Source organism: Pinus tabuliformis, chromosome 9 (genome assembly GCF_031772625.1).
Source record: "Pinus tabuliformis cultivar Carrire ecotype Pingquan chromosome 9, CPIR1, whole genome shotgun sequence".
Taxonomy (NCBI): domain Eukaryota; kingdom Viridiplantae; phylum Streptophyta; class Pinopsida; order Pinales; family Pinaceae; genus Pinus; species Pinus tabuliformis.
Genome location: NC_142307.1, coordinates 1,618,854,616 through 1,618,876,948, shown reverse-complemented (window position 1 = coordinate 1,618,876,948; position 22,333 = coordinate 1,618,854,616). Strand labels below are relative to the sequence as shown.

Below are 22,333 nucleotides of genomic sequence, written 5' to 3'. Positions count from 1 at the left end.
TATATCTTGCCCCCTAGGAATCTCTATCACCAAAGCTATGATTTCTGGAGAAATTTGCAAGTTTAGGATTCCAACCTTTGTGCTTGAGCCAATGAAATGTAGTGCAAACTCCTTTGTCACCCGAGTATGTCCTCCCTGCAATTTTTCACAAAATGACCAACATTCTGTTTTCTTGAAGGCTTCCATTACTGATTTATCTATAGCTAAGACCTCGGTGCTTTCAAGCTCTGTTATTAAACAATGACCAAACCTGTGATTTTTCCTTTCTTCTGTCATCTTTGCCTCTGAATTCCTATAACAAATCAGCCTCGCTTGAATTTCTATTTATCAGCCTCGCTTGAATCATAGATGAGAGAAGCTTTGGTAAGAGATTACCATAAGCTTATCATTCAAAAATGGTATGTTTGAGTGTTTGCATGCAAACTGCAATAAGAAACTAGCCAGCCCTTTTGAATTTGAAATTACCTATCATGATGACCCCTACATTTGAAATGATGGATTTGGATGGTTGCATGCTTAAGAACTGACTCCTAGCTGATACCTAATAATGAAAAATTAACGGAATTTGAACGAATTGATGTTTTGACAAGACTGCCTACGAATCCACGCTTTCGTAGCACACAGGAAAAAGTGCTATGAAAAGAGCAGCGTTTTCGTAGCGCAAAACAGACATTTTACACTGTCTGCGCTACGAAAACGTGGTTTCGGGGCTAATTCCAAAAAAAAATTCAAAATGGTTTAAGATATGAGTTCTAAACAGAATGTGAGACTTCTAAGACATGGAATAAGGTTGTTAAACTTTATTTGGATATGAAAATGAGACTTTTGAGACTCTTACCCCATCACCTACCCATTAAAACATAAAATGACTTGTAGACCTCCTTGAAATCATGACCAAAAGCAGAGTTGACACAATGATGTTTTGAGAATTTTTGGGTGATAACATAAACCATCATATGTAAATAGGTGAGAGGGGTTAGGAGAAGAGGAATTCATACCCGAAGAAACCGTCGCACCGGCAACCGCCCTTGCCCTGGTGAGAGGAGGAGAGGGAGGTTGAAGAGGAGGCCTGTCACGTTTCTTTGGGGTCTCCTGAGAGTGGGCCTTGTCTGATTGAGATGGATCAGCATGATTCCCTTCTTCTTTGCTGGGGGATGCTCTCCCTGATCCTGTACTGTCTTTGGAGGTATTGTCTGCCCAACATCCCCATTTTCTTTCTTGCTAATAAGAGGGTAGTCCCAATAGAGATGCCCAACCTTGTGACATCTTCTGCATTTGAAGGGGACCCCTTCATAATCCAAATTCTGTCTCCAAGAGAAATTCCGCCATTGAATCGTGATAAATTCCTGTAGCCCATCACTGGTATCTATGTGTACCAATATTCTTGCATATGCCATCCTTCCTGTCGAGAGATAGGATTATCATACTCCAGGTAAGTTCCCAGGGAGTTCCCTATGCGCCTGAAGATGTCTTCTGACCAAAACTGTAAAGGCAGGCCAGGTAGCCAGACCCAAAGAGGGCTTGCTCCAAGATGTTCTCGTTCTGGATCGAATAGGGGAGTCCACCTGCGAAGGAGCATTGGTGCCTGTTCAAGATGCCAAACCATTGAGAGTACCCAATTGGTGTGCTCTGCCATGGCAAAGCGAAGCGCAAACCATCCTCTGACAAAAGTTTGGACAAATGGTGGTTCAGCCAAATGATGTCCCCAAACCTCCGTCGCCCACTGCTTCAACCTAGAGGCGCTGTAAGACCGACCCTTGACTCTTCCTACCAACACATGGTCGGTTGTGTCCATGGCCTCACTCCACTGAAAGTCCTCGCCTAAATGCAGGAAAACCTCAAAAGCCTTCGGTTTCAGGACCCTTGGTTTTTTATTTTCGGGTTCCTTCATCAGGTAAGGTAGTCTGGGGGACGCCCTGGGTAGGGTTTGACTCAGATGCAGGGACGTCCAAAAGGGGTTCAGATGGGAAGACTCTGAAGATGGGGGGAATCTCAGTTATATTTCAAGATGGGGGGGGCCGAGGAGGGCGGCATTGGATGCCCAGGAGCGAAGGCAACAGGATCGCTAGAGAGAGCTACCGAAGGGACTCGAGAGCCGACGGAGGATGGGAAAGAAGTGATGCCCTCCGAGGATATTCCAAGGCTAGGTTCCAGGGTTTGGTCCACAAAATTTAGGGTGGATGGCGATAGAGGCTAAGCAGTGAGATCTGGTAAGGAGGGGGAGGCCTCTGAGAGGGTAACCACCAAACATGAAGGCCCTGAGATCGAGGGCAGCGAAGCAACGGTGTCAGAGAAATCGCAGCCGTAAGGGTAGCTGCTTGCCGGGTTTACCTGGGGAGATGTCCAGATGGAGGTACCCACTAGTGGGTCTTCCGAGTAGTCTACTAGGTCCTCCATAACCGTCGCTATTTTCCCACGCCAGCTGCCTCCAGAACCAAGGGATGTCTGTCGCTGTAGTGACCGGGAGCAGGCGGGGTAGAGTCGAGGAGGGTGTGGGTAAACCCTAGGTGGTAAAAATGTAGGAATGACCGTGACGGTTCAACGGGTGCGGAGGGTATGCTACGGGGCTGGTGTACGGGAGGGCAGTGAGGTGCAGGTGCAGGCGACCGTAGATGCTGATAAATCTTCAGGGTCCGGGCGAAACCCTAACCCACAAAGCATCTTAGATGTAATTAAATAAAATTAATAATGAATTAACTAACCAATTAGAAAAATCTATATTCTTTCTCGTTAGCTCTTCAATTATTTTAATTTAATTAGGAGAAATTTACTACTTATTCAATACTGTTAGATTCCTTAAATTTAGTATGAGGTCAATTATTTAAATAACTTAATAGGTTATCCATTTAATTAACTTTTATTGATTTTTCTTATTATTATTTCATATAATTCTAATGATATAAGTTTTTATTTATTTAGATAGTTTTAATAAGTGGATCTATTAATAGGTTATTGATCTTGGTAGTTTAATACAAACAATTACTTTTTATGGTAATAAATATAATAAAACTAACTTATAAATTAATTAACTAACTATTTATTTATATAGTCTTGTTGTAGCGGCTACAACCACCCTCCAAAATTTTGCCTTAGCTTGTTTTGGAGCCTCCCTACCAACCTTACACAATACTTTGTCTTGCTTCGTCAAGTACTCAAGATTTAGTGTTTTCCTCGCACAAAGGTTTAGTGTTTTACTCAAGATTTAGTGTTGATCCATTCCCCTCACAAGCTGCTCACCCGGACTTGGTCCAGTTGCAGGCTGAGTAGCTTCCCCTTGAAAATTGCGCATTTCTGGAGGGAAACCAACCTTCCCTCTAGGAATTGCGCAATCCTTTCTGACAGCCTGTTGGGCTCCAGGATTGCGCAATCCTCTCTGACAGCCTGTTGGGCTCCAGGATTTGCGCAAATTTTCCCAGCAGTAGGCTATTCAACCCAGGATTTGCACAAATCTAGGCAGCAGTCAACTTCTCTGCCCAGAAATTGCACAAACCTCCTGGGCAGTCAGCCTAGCTCCCAACCAGGAATGCACATTTTTCCCAAGCAGTTGAGCACTTGCATGCATGGACAGTCTGGTTGACCAGTTCCACCCGGGACCGAGGAAACTTGACTTGCATGCATGCATGACTTGATCTTCTCGAAATAGCAAGAGACAACATGCAAAAGGCATCCCATGATTCAGGGAGCTACTTTTAGCAGCTGGGGGTTACATGCAAATTTGTTTTAGAAGCTTCCCTCCAAGTGTCGCTTTTTCCTAGATTTGTGGCATGCGCATCTTGAGACCAAACTCATTTATTAAATGCATCAGAGCTCATTCGTTCACATCGATCTTGGAGATCTGACATCCTACAACACATCCAGGACTCTTCGACACATCTAGCTTAGCTATTCACGGGTAAGTGGCCTCAACTTCTCTTTTTCAGCATTTCTGTCGCTTTTCATGTATTCGCTTGTGTGAGTGTTGTTTGCTTGATTTCTTTGAACACCTACTATCGTTTACATGTATTCTAGCTTTTCCTAGCTCCATTTCAGTTTTCGTTGCTATCTCACTGCTGTCACATGCATGAAACTGTTTTGCACGAACGTTCACCAAACCGGCAAACTGCTTCACCCGCATGCATGCTGATCTGTTTGTTGAATCTTTCATTCATGTTTTGCATGCACTGTCAATCAGTTATGCTATCACTTAGTGTCGCCATGCAGTTTACTGTCTCAGTTGCTTTTAGTTGCTCGTCGGCGAGTCGGGCCAACTTTGGCCCGAGCTCTGCCTTCACCAACGTTGCATTGCGCAATCTAGGGAAGGAAGGCTCACCTTCCTTTCCAGAAATGTGCATTCTTGACCAACATTGACCTCCATGACTATTTTCTGCATTTCTAGAGGATAGTGGCTGCTTGGCCCAAGAAATTGCGCAAATATGTCCCTCGGGCAGCAGTCCTTCCTAGCTGGAATTGCACATTGCGCAATCCCAGCAGCCAGCAGCCAGTTGCCTGAATGGATTGCATCCAATCCTACCTCCCAGGCAACCCAGACTGCCTTTTGTGCAGTTTTCGCAGCTAGTCACTCAGCCTTCTAGTAAATTTTGCGCAATCTTTCTCATTAGTTCCCCAAGCATGTGTTGTGTCCTTCCCCGAATTTGCTTTGTTTTCACTAATATATTTCTTGGCATGCATGCTGCTTGTTTCCAGATCTTTTAGGTGTTGATATGTCTCAATGGCTTCCAAGAGAACAAGATCATTGGACACTGATGGAGTTGCAGCTGGAGCAGCATCTGAGCAGGTGTCTTTTGGTTTGCCGATCTACGAAGATACGAAGCTGTATCTAGACAAGGACATCAAACTGAACTGGCAAGAGGTTAATGAAGCATTCACAGGAACTTTTAGGGAAGACCTCGAAGACCGTCAGGTGTATGTGAACATTCACAAGTCCAGCTTGTACCGGATTGCATGCAGATACCCCACATTCCCATGCGCGGACATGATTCATTGGATCGTCTCTCACACTGACCCCGAGATGATGACCTTGATCAGTGTCAGTGGGACGAAGCTTGCAACCTTATGGGCACGAGATTTCACCGAGATGTATCAGATGTCTAAGCCCATGACTCTCACGAACCCTCCATTCAGCTTGCCCAACAACAGATCTCACTCCAGAGACATTCTGAAGGATTGGGTAAAGGAGCTAGCTCACTTCAGGATGACACCTAACCAGATCTACAAGACAAATATATTGAGGAAGGCGTAGCAATACTTGGTCATATTCGCATGTTGACTGAGTGGCCAAGCAACCACTAAAACCTTTCCTCAGAGTTGGGTGATCGCATTGGACCAGTTGGCTAGAGAAGGAAGACCCTGCAACTGGTCCGACATATTGGCTCACCAGCTGAAGGAACAAGTCACAAAGGCTCGACAGTCACCCGAGGGTATGCATGCAGAGATTTATATGTCTGCTTACATTCTAGATGCAGTATGTGCCCGACATGAGTTCCCAAGCTTGGAGTGGGCATGGTCACCGACGGAGACTGTTGTGAACACGTATTTCAAGCTGTTGTCTGAATGCAACTTCAGAGGAGTGATCATATGATTTTCCGACCATTTTGTCACTCCACGGTACAGGTTGATATTCAAACAAGATCCACCCTGCATGTCAGAGGAAGAAATGAAGGCATTGCTAGGCATTGCAGATTGGTATGCCTCACCATCTGGCACGTTCATCCGAGTGTTCAGTGCGGAGAAGTCTCCGCATGTTCTGCCAAAGTTCACCTTGGACGTGCTTGTCATGCAGGAAGTAGCATACCACATCTCGGTAGGATTGACAACTAGACTACAACGGAAGAAGAAGGCACCTTGACCCGCTCTTCCATTGCAAATTGGGTTATATGAGATCCGAAGTATCAAGCAAGCGGATGTCGAAGCAGAATAGATGAGGAAGTATCCTTTTGACCTCTGAAGCTTCAACCCATATGACCCACATTGCATTGTGAAGGATCATTGCACAAGAGTTCAGTTCAACTGGATCCATGGGGCATGTCATTGGGCCGAGGAGGACTCATGGAGGTACTGCTACAATTCCTCCAGACCCAATAAACCGGTCGACTTCACCGTAGGGTGGTTATCAAAGCAGCGTGAAGTAGCATCATGGAGAGCACCAATAGAAGCAGCAACAACAGAGGTAGTAGATCCAAGCATACCTATGCACAAAAAAGGGAAGAGGAAGATTGTCGACCACATGGAGGAGGAGCAAAGCTACAAGTTTCGAGCAGATCCACTTGTAGAACAAGCAGCTATAGATATTCAGGAAAAGAGGCAGCAGCGCGACAAGCGAATCGCGCGAACGCATAGGGATAAGAAGAGAATGGAAGAATCAGAGAAGGAGTTGCATGAGCTGAGGGAGAAACTCTGAAAAGAACAAGAGCTGCGCCAACAGGAGAAGGAAGCGCAGTAGCAACAGATTCAGCAGGGGGTGCATCACGTGCAGACAGACGAAGCAACGCTCGTATAAGTAGTTGATTCATCTAAACAGCTGGCATCAGGCAAACAGGGTGAACCATCACAGGGGCAAGACTTTTCTCATGAGATAGAACAAGCACTTGAACAGTTGGATGCAGACATGGAGCAACAGGAGTTGGAACAGGACACCAACCTCATGCCTCACCACAAAGAGGTTGACTCACCCGCTTCATTGCATCCTGATGATGAGCAAGTCTCGAATGACCAAGGAGGCACTGAGATCCTTGGTGGTCAACCAGAAGCAGAGATGCACAACATCTCCTTTGATGAATCTCATCACAGAGTTGTGTAGTTTCAGAGAGTACCAACTCCAGAGGACCAAACATCCTGTACACAAGTTGAAGAAAAAGTGATCGTGAATGATGTGCACGAGCATCGAGTTGCTTTAGCCGATGCAACTAGAGTCTATGCCGAAGCCACTAGCGTAAGTGTTCGTTTCCTCATAGCTGAGAATGAGCAAATGGCAAAGGAACTATAGGTGGCCAAGCAAGGAGGAGAATTGATGACAATGTCCGCTCGAGCTGAACTGAAGAAGGCAATACTAGATGAAGTATTGTCCCTTGATATAGTTATGCAAGCAATGTACTCCAAGTTTGGTACCGTGCACCAAGCAGTCGTCCATCTCCACGGGTGGCAACAACGATGTGCGAGAAGAGCACACATCTTTAAGAACATACATGTTGTTGTTGATAACATGCAAGTATGGACAATGAAGTACAAGGGAGCCCCACTTCACTTGCCAAAGATGATGAAGGTCGATGCGGTCGAGCTGCAAACATGTACCCAGAGTCATATCTGGAACTACGAAGACCTACCGCAACTCATCACTAGCATATAGGCTTCCCATGCACAAGTATTCAAGAGCATGGATGTTATATTGCACACCCGCGCGATCGAAGACAAAGAAACAGGACCGACAGGAGCTTGACTCGTACTTCGACGAGTTGATGCACACCACCACCAGCCCAAACTTCCTATCAGTGCAGACATCATCCGTAAGTACATTTCTTGTCCGACCACATTGAAGACAATGATACTCATGCTCTTAGATGAGTTGGACAGAGGAGCTCGAGATGCCTTTATTTCAGTGTAGATGTTAGTTTATAAACCTATTTGCTTACTTGCATTAGATGCATTGATTTGAGTGTAAATGTTGATTTCTAATCGTATTTGATTGCTTGCATTAGATGCATTGTTTCCAGTGTAAATGTTGTTTTCTAATCTTATTTGATTTCTTGCATTAGATGCATTGATTTCAGAGTAGATGTTGATTTCTGATTTGATGTAATTGAATGTATGATGGTACATTAATTGATTAATATTGTGCATTGATTTAAGTGTAACCACAAAAATTTATTGACAATGTGCATTGATTTATGTGTTATAGTAATTCAACCTATTAATATTGGAGAGAAAGAGAGACAAGGTATGATGTTTACTACAATATCTCGAGCTAAAGATTTAAATATTTTACGATTTAACCTGTCCTTTTCATATAATCGATATGAAAAGATGACAAACGTAATAAGGGTGACAATAAGAATAGTAGAAGAAAATAGTTTGAGATTAATCACAATGAAGACTATTTGTAATTTACTATATTCTTATTATTCATTGTTTCTATCATTCAACACTATTACATTATCACTTTACATTCAAAAATTGTATTTCATCATTTTTCATCATTAAAATTATTCACAATATTTATTATTTCAACACACCGAGGTAACTAAGCAAATTTGAAATTAAATTTAAAATTAAAATTAAAATGCCCAAATTAATCTGAGACATATTTAGCATATTTAAAATGATTATATTAATATTAGATGATTTTACATATTATTGATAAAATCAATCATCTGTTTGTTAGATTTTCTTTCGCCACACACCACTGAAATCAACGTAGATCCATCTTAACTCCGAATCTATCAAGCGCTAAGAGAGATCAAATCTCTTAAGGTGCAAACCTTTCCTCAAGTTTTGCACTAAAAAAAGAGGTTTGCACTTCAAGAGATTTGATCCCTCTCGGCGCTTGATAGATCCGGAGTTAAGATAGATCTAGGTTGATAATTATTAATTGTTAATAATTAAATTAGTCTAGATCCATCTTAATTCTTGATGTATGAAGTTTCGAGAGGGATCAATTATTTGGAAGTGTAAATTTTCCCTCAAATTTTGCACTCAAAAAAAAGTTTTGCACCTCAAGAGATTTGATCCCTCTTAGAGCTTGATAAATCAGGAATTAAGAAAGATCTAAACTCGTGAAATTACACTAACCATAGAACAGATTTTAGAATTTTTTTTGAGCGAATGGGATTTTAGAATAGATGACCATAAAACTGATTTTAGAGCTTTTTATTTTTATTTTGTTTATACGCGATTTTGGAGGTTTTTTAACAGACGGGAGAGGAGAATTTAATGTGGCTAATCGTTTGGGCTTCAGCCTTATACACTTATGATATATAGTACCCAAGTGAGGAGAAGAAATTTTAGGGTTTTTTTTGAGTGGTAGGGTTTTTTTTTTGAGTGGACGCGAGAGGAGAATTGAAGAAGAAATTTTAGGGTTTTTTTAGCGGACGCGAGAGGAGAATTGAACAAGAAATTGTAGGGTTTTTTTCAGCGGACGCGAGAGGAGAATTGAACAAGAAATTTTAGGGTTTTCTTTAGCGGACGCGAGAGGAGAATGTAATGTGATTTATCAGGGCATGGGCTTCCCTTCGATACCCTAGCGCCTTACACACTTCTGATATATAGGGCCCAATGCAGGAGAAGAGAGCAGGGAATGGTTTGTGTGCATGGGCTTCCCTTCGATACCCTAGCGCCTTACACACTTCTGATATATAGGGCCCAATGCAGGAGAACAGAGCAGGGAATGGTTTGTGTGCATGGGCTTCCCTTCCATACCCTAGCTTTGGGGTATATAGGACCCCAGAAAAGAGAAGGGGTTGTTACTTTCTATAACAGCCTTTGGATATAGATGGACCGAGAAAAGAGAAGGTGATGGTTTATCAGAGTTTGGGCTTCCTTTCAATGCCTTAGCCTTCGGATATATAGGCCCAAGGCAGGAGAAAAGAGAAGGGGAGCAGAGTGAGGAGGTGCATGGTTGCATGGTAAGCGGTAGGATTACTGCAATGTGCTTCCTAATAGGATAGGGAGATATGGTGCGTACACAATAAGGTGTTCTGATTTTGTTTTCCTGTGTTTGTAACATTAAAATAAGGGTTCATAGAGAGAGAAGAGCAGGGGGAAATGATGATATAACTTTCCCCATATGATCGACAATGATTCTAACCACTGCTTTCTGCTCTTCGGAGCTCAAGCCAGTCGATTCTGATCCCCCTCGCTCTCTTAATTTAATTCTTCGTATTTATCGTGGGTCTTTTGCTGAAACACCCTGTTTTGGTATTTTGGGCAAGTATCCATATTGATAGGTAGATTTTCCCTGGTTTTCTGTGTGTTTTTCTGTTTTCTGATTTTGAACTTTCTGATAGAATTCGAAACAAACAGTTTTCACTTTTTATTGGGCTCAGTTTCAGTTGCTACGGATTATATAATGGGTTCTGATATTCAACCTTTGAAAATGGCATGGTGGTATTCGGTGTTGTAAAATAAAGGCACCATTTTTACCTTCAAATCTAGTTGCAAATGTCAACTAAGAAGATGGCTGCTCCATATCTAGTCCAAACAACCACGAGTTTGGTAGTGGTTGCGCTGGGGCATTGTTATGCTCATGTCAAGCCTAGAGTGGTTTTGTTATAATGTTTACATATTTTGCAGCTGATCTTGTATATTTTTTTGGGTAAATTTCTCAACTTGAAGGAATCAATTTGGGTATATTTTTACATGTGTGCTCGCGGTTAGGATTTCAAGGGTGGGTGTACAATATAAATCGGAGGCTTTGGGAGAACGTTCGGCATAGATTGTCGGAAATCTGAGGAAAACATGGTAGTTTTTATTTATTTTATTTATTTTTAGTGGTTGGTTGTTGTATGGTTTTCAACTAATGTAGTTTTGCCTTGTTTTATATGTTGCTGGTCATGCTAGTACCAATAAAACAACGGCAAAATTTGAATTCAATCTAGATGTGAAGTTGAATTCCAACACATTCAGGAACACAAGATTTAAATTCTATAAAATTCCATACAGAATTAAATCAATCCAAACAAAAACGAATATCGTAATTTCCCTCGGCCCCTCCCAAGAAAAATAGCATTTATATTTACCCAACAACAAACATTAATGTTTATGCTTAACACTTGAGACAAACATCAAAATAAGAATTAGTGTTTATACATAAATCCAAGATCTATCAAATAAAACATCAAAACAGAAACAATCGAGTTGAGCTCTTTGAACATAGGCCTTTTAATCTCCAAACGAAGACCAAGTTTGTACTATGACATTTTCTGTTTTTCAGTTCATTAACTTGGCATTTTCAAGTACTTGCAGATGTTTAATATTTTAATATCCAAACGAAGACCAAATTTGTAATATGACATTTTCTGTTTGTTAAATTCATTAACAATGTTGAATATGTGAACCTTATTTGTTCTAGTCTTGATCAATTATGTCAACCAGAAAAATGAGTGATCTAAAAAGAATATGGCTCCAGCCCTGTACACATTCTGGGAGAACAAGATTATTCTCAGCCAAATTCAACCATTTTATTTGTTAATTGTTGCAGTCCTGCTCTATTATTTATTCTCAACCAGAAAAATGAGAGTGATAAAAAAAGAATATATCTAGCCCTACCACCTTGTGGGAGAAGCCTCACAGGGTCACACATTCAGGAGAGCCTTCATAGACTGTATCAAAGAAACTTGACCTCATGCAGTACCTTTAAAGGTTTTGTGAAATCTATGTTGACCTCGTGCAGTACCAATCGTTTTTTTTCGTCGAATAGATGTGGCTTTTGATTTTCATTACAGGAGAATCTAATTCAAGGAATTCAGTTCTAATTGAATCTATAGCCCCCGGGATTTTTATTTTTATTTTTCAATAACTAAATTTCTTTTATTTTCAAAAAACAAATTTCTTATAAAATATAGCAAAAGTAAAACTTTAATTCTACGTAATATTACACATTCAAAATATATTTTAATAATAATAAATAAATAATATAATAATATTTATTTATTTTATTAGGTGATACTAAATAAAATAAGAATTTGTCCAAACTGTGTTTTTTAATTTATCATTAAAACTATACCATCATACTATCTTACATATATTTTTTTACCATTCTTTGGAGTGATTTCCATTGGATTGTTCTTTGTGCGATGATTGTCTCATGCTTGTGGGAGATAGGATCCAACTTTATTTTTTCTAGCGTTTATAACTTAGTTAAAATCACCTCCTACTATAGTGCTATGACTATCTTCCTCTACTAGTTTGTTTGTTAATGATGGCTAGCATTGTAGTTTATTCTTGTAGGGTGCAGGGGCATAAGCATTATATGCTGCGAGTTTTTTTTCAGTCTCTGTGCTTTGAAAGTTAGTTTTGATCCAATGTTGATCTTTAAAGACTTCGTTTAGATCCATGATTGTCTGATTCCAGATCGTACACACACTTGTTGATGCTCCTTTGGAGCTAATTGCTGTTTTAGTTAAATTCTTTGTTCTTTTAACTATTGCTGCCATTTCTTCCTTGCTTAACTTGGTCTCTCAGAGTAGAATTATTGTTGGGCTTTTTGATATGATGAGGTCTTTGATTGCATTTATTTTGGAAGTGCGCCTTAGGCTCTACAATTCCAGGAGACTAAATTCATTATTTACCTTGCAAGGGGATGACAGGGCCCTTATCTCTCCTTGCATGGGTCTACATGCCCTTCATTGCTACTCCTTTGTCTAGATATGTGTCCATCAGTCGAACTCCCAATGCCATGTCTTTTTGCATCGCTTCATCTCTAATTTTCTTATTTATTTTCCTTTGAGATTTCTTTTGGATCTTGTTTAAGATCCCTGCAAAATAGAATGGGAGGGGATTTAAAGAGACAAGGGGAGATCTAGGATGGGTATTGTATGGATAGGGGGGAGGAAGATCATGGGATGGGGGTTTGGAGGACAAGGGAGTAGAAGAATTGATGGGATGATTTGGAACAACGTTTTGAAGAGGAGGGTTCTCCTTTGCCTAATGGATCTCCCCCTCTTCGAGCTCTGAGGGGATTGTCAGGGGATCATCTTGATCAAGATTGTCTATGGAATCAAAGGGGTTGTTGGAGGGAGGATGGGTTTGCAAGGGGTTAGGAGTGAGGGGAGTGGATCAAATGAGAATGGGCCTGTAGGAGGGTGCGTTGCATGCATGGAGGATTTGTTGGTGTTGATTGAATTCTTGTGTTTAACAATTTCCCACTAGGCTTGTTGATTCTCTTGTGATTCTTCTATTGGACGCTTTGAGCATATGTTTGCAATATGTCGTTATTTGTGGCATGCTTTACATTTGAAAGGGAGTTGTTCGTAGTCGAGCTGCTGAATGTGCGTCCACTTGTCCACCTTGATCTTTACTTCCTCCAGTAACCCTTTTTTGAGATCGACTTCTACATAGATTCGTGCGCATGCATGCAAGTTGTTTTTAGGCTCGCTTCTGTCTATGTATTTTTCAATTGCATTGCTGATAACTCTTATTGAATCATCTCCCTAATAATGAAGAGGGAGGTGGGGAAGACAAACCCAAACCGACACTACACTTGGAATGTCTAGTTCAAGATTGAAATATGGTGTCCATCGATTTAAATACAATCCTCTTGTATCCATTAAGTATGGTCCATTCTTGAAGATCAGATTTTGATCTTCCTTGGATTCAAAGTAAAAGGTGAAATACCTTCTTCCATAGAAACAAATTGAGATTTGTCCTTAGGTTTTCGAATCCTAGTTGCGCTTGATCCATTTGTGAATTATTTTTGGAGATGGCCAAAGGCTTGTGAATTGACCAACTAGCCCTAGTTTGACAAGATAAAGAGTTGCTTTGAGAGGGAATTAGGAGGCAGTTCTATTTCCGACATTGAATCAAGCTTCTTAACGAGTTTGGAGATTGAAGGTCACTCTTCTAGAGGCCCAAGCGAACTGATGAGGCTCTTGAATGCGAGGGCTACTGGATCTGAATGATGTAGAGGAGGGGTGGGGTCACTCCCCCTCGGGGAGAAGGTTCTAGAAGGGTCATCGGATCAGCCCGAAGGAGAGAGAGGGAAGGAGATAAGGGATGCAGGCATAACACTCTCACTTTCTCGCGCATTGCAATTCCAAATTTGAATCATAAACTTCCAGAGAAAATACTCACAACGTAGAGAATTGAACTACAATTTATGTGTGCCCAATGATATGGTGTTAATATTATAATCCCATGTAAAGTTATAGTAATTACTCTGATATATTTTAACTTTTTTAACTAACCAAAAATCACTTGCAATAACATCATGTATCCAATCACTTAATTTTATCTGCTTCTTGGCATACCCATCAGAGCGGCTCAGGTCATGAAATTTTTATATCTCTAAACCTCCAAAGTGCAAGGCTTACATAATTGTAACACTGTAAGATCATCTGTATACATTTCTATGGCTATAGAATTCGTGGAGTGTTGAAATTCCGTGTAGGTCATGGTGTTTGTAGACTTTGCTAAAACTTCTTTGTAGTTTTTGGTTTTATGGTTCTTCCGGGTGTTAGAATCTCTTTCTTTATTAGTAGAACTATTTAGAATTCTTTACATTATACATTTTATATTTATATGTTTTAATTTGAATATTTTGAGAAACAATCTTAAATTATGCCTACATCTATTCTATACTAAACTTGAAAGCACCTCCTAAAGCAATTAATTTTTTAATTACTTATAAACTATATCTCAAATTAATTTTTAGGAACAAATAATTTGATTAGAAATATTATTGGTGAATTAATGATTATTTGTTTGATTTTGTTTTATTTATGTTGTGTGGTTCCTTTGCATTTAAACGAGTCACTTAATCTTATTCAAACAAATGTATGTAATTGTTATGCATTAATAAATTATAATTAAAATTTTATGGGAAGGAATAGAAGAATATTATACTTATTTGATAGAGTAGAAAAATATTTTATTTATTTTATTGATTTTGATAAAAAAATGGTCATTTATGAAAAATAAATAAATATATATACTTAAAAGGAAAAAAATAACTTTATGTAATACATAATTTTCAATTCATCAATGAAACAAGTTTCTTGAAAGATCTAGAAACTTTTGAATCTTGTAAGTGTTGAGACAATCTTTCAAATGCTTTGTAAAAGTTTACAAAATGACAATAAACTTTAATTCCATTTGCTTTGGCCTCCTTAATGATAAAGGTTATGGCTAAGATTTTGTTACACGTGTCATGATTGCTTTTGAAATTTGTTTGTGCTATATCTCTTAATCTTGATTGCTTTTGAAATTTGTTTGTGTTATATCTCTTAATCTTGATTTCTTTTGAAATTTGTTTGTTCTTTAGCTCTTAATCTGTCAAGATATAAGTATGATTAAATGGTTGGAGAAAGAGCGGTAGTCTACATGTGTATGATAATAAATAGTAAAATATGTCTTAAAGATAATAAAAATAATTAAATTTTAAAGATAATAAAAATAATTAAATGGTTAGAGAAAGAGTGTCAGTGTACATTTGTATGATAATAAATAGTAAAATATGTCTTAAAAGATATTAAGAATGATTAAATGGTTAGAGAAGAGTGGTAGTGTACATGTGTATGATAATAAATAGTAAAATATGTTATATTTTGATGGTTTGAAATAGTTTTTAAGATTTTAATTTTTTTTATACTAACTTTAATTTAACATATTATTATTAAATTAGTTGAATTATGTTATTGTTTGAGTTAAAGAACAATTTTTAATATACTCTTGTCATATTACATTATAAATTAATTTAAGTTTAAAATATTTTATTTATTTATTAATTTGTTGGTTTATGTTAATTTCAATTTACATTTAATAAATATTTTCACTAATTTCTAATTTAAATTGAATTAATAAATTATATTTTTTATTTAAAATTTTATTATATTAATAATTTATATATTTTTAATTTCATCCATTTATATGATAATTTATTAATATTACTACTCAACATTCTTACAATTATGTATATAAAAATATTTATGAAACATAAACAAATTCTAAACAATGTAGATAAAATATATACTTACAAATCATAATTTCTTAAACTAATACATTTATAATATGTAAAATATTTTTATATTAAAATATATTTGGGATTAAGTATTTTACATATATATATATAAAGTAGTTAACTTAGTTGGTGATGGTGGTGAATAATTTAATTACCAATTCTTCTAATAAAAAATTAAATAAAATAAATTAGAATAAATAAGTAGTTTTTTAGTATTTTATAATTTTTTTTTGTTTGGGTAAAAGCTCGAAAAGAAATAAGTTAATAGCTCAAAATCCACTAACGGTAATTCCAAGTGACGCTATTTTCCTTAAATAACAATAATGAATAATAACTCATGATAACTATCCTTATTGCTAATTTAACAATTAAAAAAAAAACTTCACTTTTTAAATAAAAAATTTAAATGCATGCATAAGTTATTATTTTCCCACTCATCGCACTTCGCAATGAGGTTGCTTTGAGAATTTCGCATTGCTGCCATCTTTATCCAAAATTAATAAGTAAATAAGTTATTGTATGTTCGTGAACATATTTATAATGCTTTATTTACTGAAATAAAATAATTTGATATTATTCTGCTTACCTATATGAAGAATCTGTTGAGATGGTCAAGTGGATTTACAATTTAGGATTCTGATATGAAAATAGTTATTAAATTAATACGAAGAGGATATTTCATCATCCGTCAGGATGGCCGAGTGGTCTAAGGCGCCAGACTCAAGTTCTGGTCTTCGAAAGAGGGCGTGGGTTCAAATCCCACTTCTGACAATCACCTTTTAATTTATTATTTAGTAAGTTCTTAATTTTACTATTTAGTAAGTTCTTAATTTTACTATGGTATAATTTGTGGCTTTTGTTTTCGTCATTATTTAATAATTTATTATTTAGTAAGTTCTTAATTTTACTATGGTATAATTTGTGGCTTTTGTTTTCCTCATTATTTAATAAATTCTAAAATTTATTATTTAATAAGTTCTTAATTTTACTAGGGTATAATTTGTGGCTTTTGTTTTCGTCATTATTTAATAAATTCTAAAATTTATTATTTAATAAGTTCTTAATTTTTTTATTTTTTTTTGACAAATTCGGTTGCTATGTATTAGATTGAAAAAAGAGAGAGGCATCTTGCCATACATGAAGTGCTTCTTGAGCTTTACGGACCCAAGGAAATACAAAACAGTTATGTTCCTTGGTCCTGATCCTATTGCTTCTATCTATGTAACATCTTTTACTACTATAGATTCGGACAAACTGAAAACACCAAAACTTGCAACTGCAATACATAATTAATCAATATCTATGTGGCTGATCTTTCGCGCTGTGGAGTCCTCCGGGTTTTGTTCAACCTCGTTTGGTTTGGCGCTGGAAGAGGAGGAAGCTTCTTTGAATTTTTTCTCCATCATATACTTGAGGACTGTAATTGATTCTTCAGCATGAGCGCATCTGTTACTGAGGTTGTTGAACTGCTCATGCAATGAGTGAACTCGATGAAGAAAGAAATTCATTTCAGCAGGGTATTTGTCATGAAGAATTCTATACTGCTCGTCAAACTTGGTTTCCAGAGTCCGGATTTGGTCTGCGTGCCTAGCATCCATGCTGCGGACTTGGTCTTCTAGCGCCCTTTGTTGAGCGCGCACTTCTTCAAACTCCGCCTGGAGGTCACGGCAATGGAAACATTGCTCAGCTCGTGCCATGGAGTTCACTTCTCGGACGTGGTAACTCTGAAGGACAAACTCTCTATTCTCTGCAGCTGAAGGCTCTCTGGTACAGAGTCTTTGGGAATGACTCTTAATACTCACTAACTCCCCGGAAGAGATCTCAGCAAAAAGCGCAACTCTAAAGGGGCGAACACAGAGTGCCTCACCAGAATGGCGAAAGCTGAAGCTCTGTTTAGATATAAATAGCGCGTCTGTGCCATTAGAGCGGGCTTCATCCCGATTGCTGTTTCCCAAATTGGTCCACGCGGTCCAAGGTGAATCTGATTTGAAGCAGGTGCTCTGTCTGGCGGGACGATTTCTGCCTGAGCTTCGATTGATTCCCACACTTCGGGCACGATTCTTTATCCAGTTTCTGAACAATTTCCCATCTACCATGCCTGCTCTGCGCATAAAAGGTTGACTGCAATCGTGTGAACCATGGGAACAGTTGAATGGAGGGTGTTGATTTGATTGCCTGATCTGTCTACTGCTACAAATCCTTACTTCCTTGACATCGTTGTCCGCTACTCTGCTGATTTCCCTGTGCCTGCAGATTCTATTGGTTACGGTGCCTTTGACTTTGGTTGAATACATGATCATGGTAATGGATAGGTGGACAGGATGTTGTTGCAGCTGAGGTGTCCTTTGGGGCGATCACAAGCCTTGTTGGCATTTCTGTCCGCGTCTTTGTTGAGACCACGAAGAATGTGGTAGTAGTTGACATCCTCCAACATATTCTGAAGAATTTGATTCCTGCTGATTATTTGTTGTAGTAGAGTGTTCGGTGATGTTTGCTTATTCACCATGAGTCGGATTATTATAGCCGAGTCACCGAAGATAGTTACCTGTTTTAATCCTAGCTTTGTCAGTTGCGTGAGACCTTGAAACAGTGCCAGACCCTCGGCCCTATTATTTGATAGCTCACCCAACCCCCATTCATAATGGAGAATTATCTCACCATTTTCATTGCGAATCAGGCCTCCTGCCCCTGCTTTGCCAGGATTTGATTTTGAGGCCCCATCGAAAAACAATTGATACCTATTGCAGTTGCTCAACCATAGAGCAAATTCTTCTTCTTTGGGCCGCAGTTTCCAGACATTGCTGGTCTCTTTCGTCTGCAATTTTGCTGTTCTCATTGCTGGGTTACTTAAGAGACCTCCATTCCCATAATTGATCAGATTCCTTTCTTCTGCACTGTATTGAGAAGCCACAATCGAGCCTTGAGTGCGGGTGATGATTGCTTCCACAGCTAAACTCTTGGCTTTGTAGCATATTACTCTTAAGTTGTATTCTTTATCTTGAAAAACCTTTTTATTCCTGGCCAGCCATATGCTCCAGACAAGGGTTAATGGTATTGTGCTCCATATTCTCTGAGTTAATTTTCCTTTCTTGTCTCTCCAAGGGCAGATTTTCTTCCAACTAATTACTGTTTCAGCTATAGATGTCTTTGGTTCCCATGCAACCTCCCCTATTGAGGCCATATCTTTCCAACAATTCTTAGCCACTTGACAGTCCAGGAACAGATGCTGCATTGTTTCTTCAGCTTGGCAACAATTTGGACACCTAGAGGGCCCCAATATGCCCCTTTTTTTAAGATTTTCTGCTGTTAAGATCTTTCCTTTCAGCAGAAGCCAGAAGAAAAATTTTACTTTAGGAGGGGCTTCCGCCTTCCATGCCAATTTCCAATGAACCCAGATGGCCTGTGGATAGGTGCTGTCACACAATTGCTGATACCCTGCTTTGGTTGTGTAAAGAGTTCCTGAGGGGTCCCAGCGGTAGCTGTCTTTAATCCCTTTTTGTACCGAGGCTTTATTATGCAATAGATTTTTTAGAGTAAGGAAGCTTGGCTCAAGGTCTCTGGGGAAGTCCGGAAAGGTCCAGCCTATCCAGGCTTGGGATTGATTTCCCCACTGTGTTATTTGAGCTAAATTCCAGATTCCTTTGTTATTGAGCCAATTGATCGCTGGAATTGCTTCAGGATTGGATCCTATAGGGCTGTGGCCTAAAATTCTGTTAGATGAGATGCTAATGCTGCCCCCTTCTCCAGGAATTTTTGAAATATGTTGGGCCATATGGGGGATGATCTTCTTGCACAATTTCCAGATGTTGGTGCTGTCTCTGCTGGGAATAGTGGTATCCAACATTTGATGTCGATTGCTGTTCAAATATTTGGCTTCAAGGACTGTTTTCCACCAAGCTGAATCCCCTGTTATTAGTCTCCACACAATTTTTGCTCCTAGAGCTAAATTTAGCAGATTTGGAGTTCTTATCCCAAGTCCTCCTTTCTCGGGAGGTTGAATAACCTGCTTCCAATTAACCAAGTTGAATTTTTTTTTCTCCGTCTTCCCTCCTTGCCAGAGGAAGTGTCTGAGAGCTTTCTCCATTTTATGATGGAAAGCCATTGGTGCTTGGATCAGAGAGAAGCAATAGATGGGTAAAGAGATTAGCCCTGATTTTAAGAGTACAAGGCAACCTGCCGGGTTCAGCCACATAGATCCCCATTGTTGAATCTTCCTTTTGATCTTATCAAGAATACCATTCCAAGTATCGATCTTCAAAGACCCCATACTAACTAGCATCCCAAGATAAGTGAAGTGACTCCAGTCCAGCTTGTATGAAACTCCTAGAATGTTGGCAATACTGTATATGGTGTGATTCGAAACATTCCATCCATAGACACAGCTCTTAACTTGGTTAACTTGTCCTCCTGAGTATTCCATAAATTGATCCAATATTTTTTTAAAACGCCTTGCAATGGTAACCGAAGCACCTCCCATCAAGAGGGTGTCATCTGCAAATTGGGAGTGGTTAATGCTCTTGGTTCCTTGCTCAAAATGAAGACCAGTGATGATGCCAATTCTTCGGTTATAATCCAATGCTTTGCTGAATGACTCAGCCATAAGAATGAATAAGTAGGGGGCCAGGGGGCAACCTTGCCTTAGTCCTCTGGAGGATTGGAAAGCAGCACATAGACGGCCATTTACCAAGGGGGAGATCCAAGGGTTTGAGATGCAGGCTTTGATCATGTTTATGAAGGAGGCATTGAATCCCATTTTGTGTAAAACTGCAAAGAGAAAAGAATGTCTGACCCTATCAAATGCATTTGCAAGGTCAAGTTTTAAAACAAAACCTTTCTCCTTTCGACTTATGCTAGAATGTATAGCTTCTTGCACAAGAAGAATAGAATCTGTGATGTGTCTACTGGCTAGAAATCCTCCTTGATTTTCTGAGATTAAAAAGGGAAGATGAGACTTTAGCCTAGAAGAAAGAATTTTGGTGATGATTTTATAAGCTGAGTTGCAGAGTGATATAAGCCGAAATCGAGAGAAGGAGGAGGGCCTATTTTCTTTTGGGATTAGAGCTAGATAGGTTGAGTTGGTGAAACCTCCCAGTTTACCTTTCCGTAGGGACCAACGAATCATCTTTAGAAGGCCTTTTTTGATTAAATGCCAGAATTCTCTATAAAAGCTTATAGGAAATCCATCAGGACCTGGAGCTTTGTCCGGATGGAGACTCCAGATTGCTTTTTGAACCTCATTCTCTTCTATCTCTTGTATGAGATTGCTGTTCATTTCTTGAGTTACATCTCTGGTCATGTGTTGGAGAAGACTTGAATAATCCTCCTCGCTCTTGTCCTCAGATAGTAGAGTTTTGAAGTGAGCTGTTGCTGCTTCTTATATGGCATCTTGAGTTTCATGGCTTTTCCCTTCACTGTCTTTAATTACACTCACAGTGTTTCTTGCCTTCCTAACTGTGGCTTGTTTATGAAAATAAGAGGTATTCTTATCTCCTTCACGAAGCCACAACTGTCTTGATTTTATTCTCCATTTAATCTCCTCCTCTCTGGCTATTTGTTTCAGCTGGGTATACAATCGAACTTCATCTTCTTTTGCTTGCTGTGTAAGGCCATCAGCTTCAATATTTTGCTGAACGGTCTCCAGGCTCTTTTTTATGTCTTTTTTAGCGTGCTCAGGTTCTTGGTAGCTTCTCTTTGCCCATGTTTTGAGGGCCTGCCTAGTTTGCTTCAGCTTAGTTTCCCAAATATAAGCCGGTGAGCCCTCCACGTGCTGGGTCCACGCTTGCAAAACCGCATCTCTTGCTGCTGGGATTCGGTTCCATAAAGGAGAATACCTGAAGGGAATAGGACCCATCTGACTGTTTCTATGCAATGTGAGTGTGATAGGGTAATGGTCCGAGGCGGAGGTATTTAGGATATCTGACTGACCGGTTGAAAAGGTAGATAAGAAGGCGATGTTGACGAGGAAACAGTCAAGCCTTTCCATTATATTTCCTGCTCCTAGACGCCTGTTGCTCCATGTATATCTTCTATTTTTGGGCTTGATGTCTACTAGATCCTTTTCATACATAAGTTGTTCAAGCCTGTTTCTGAAAGGGTCTGAGCTAAAGTTACCGCCTCTTTTCTCATTAGAGTGCATGACCAGGTTTAGATCCCCTGCAAGAATGATATTGCTATCTTGATCTTCTTCTATATTTGTATTCAGAGTATTCCAGCAGATTTCCTTTTCCCTGTATTGGTTTGGTGAATAAACATTGTATATCTTGACCTCTGTTCCGTTGATCTTACTTTCCAGTTTTATGCTTATCCAGTTCTGATGGATTTTGGAGAAGCTGCATGTCCATTTGCTATCTTCCCACATCGTTAGTATGCCCCCCGAGGCTCCTCTGGCTTCACTAGTGCAGCCTCTGTATTGCTTTTGTTGATTGATGAGTCTGTTGATTTCAGTTTGATCTAGCTTCGTTTCTTGGATGAGTATGATGTCAGGCTTTTCACTTTGAATTAACTCCCTGAGGGCAGCTTTCTTGAAGGGGTGCCCTAGTCCCCTGTTGTTCCAGGATAGCAACTTCATCATGGTTTACCGGAGATATGGAGAGGTGCCCGCCTCTCTTTACCTTTGGTGTTGATTTCCTTGTCCGAGAGTCCAAGGATGTAGGATTCTATAGGTGTCTG

At 39.3% G+C, this 22,333-nt stretch overlaps 1 protein-coding gene and 2 non-coding genes across 3 annotated transcripts; 2 read left to right on the top strand and 1 right to left on the bottom strand.

Annotated features, from left to right (window-relative positions):
• Window positions 1-9,747: 9,747 nt before the first annotated feature.
• Window positions 9,748-9,843, top strand: LOC149155004 (small nucleolar RNA Z103). The gene has a single exon (XR_016263884.1). It is a non-coding gene; the product is annotated as a small nucleolar RNA Z103 (small nucleolar RNA).
• A 6,508-nt stretch (window positions 9,844-16,351) lies between these two features.
• Window positions 16,352-16,435, top strand: TRNAL-CAA (transfer RNA leucine (anticodon CAA)). Its single transcript has one exon. It is a non-coding gene; the product is annotated as a tRNA-Leu (tRNA).
• Window positions 16,436-21,038: 4,603 nt separating this feature from the next.
• On the bottom strand, window positions 21,039-22,022 carry LOC149155002 (uncharacterized). Its single transcript, XM_089444284.1, has one exon. The coding sequence runs from the start codon at window positions 22,020-22,022 to the stop codon at window positions 21,039-21,041; it is 984 nt and encodes a 327-aa protein (XP_089300410.1).
• Window positions 22,023-22,333: the final 311 nt, after the last annotated feature.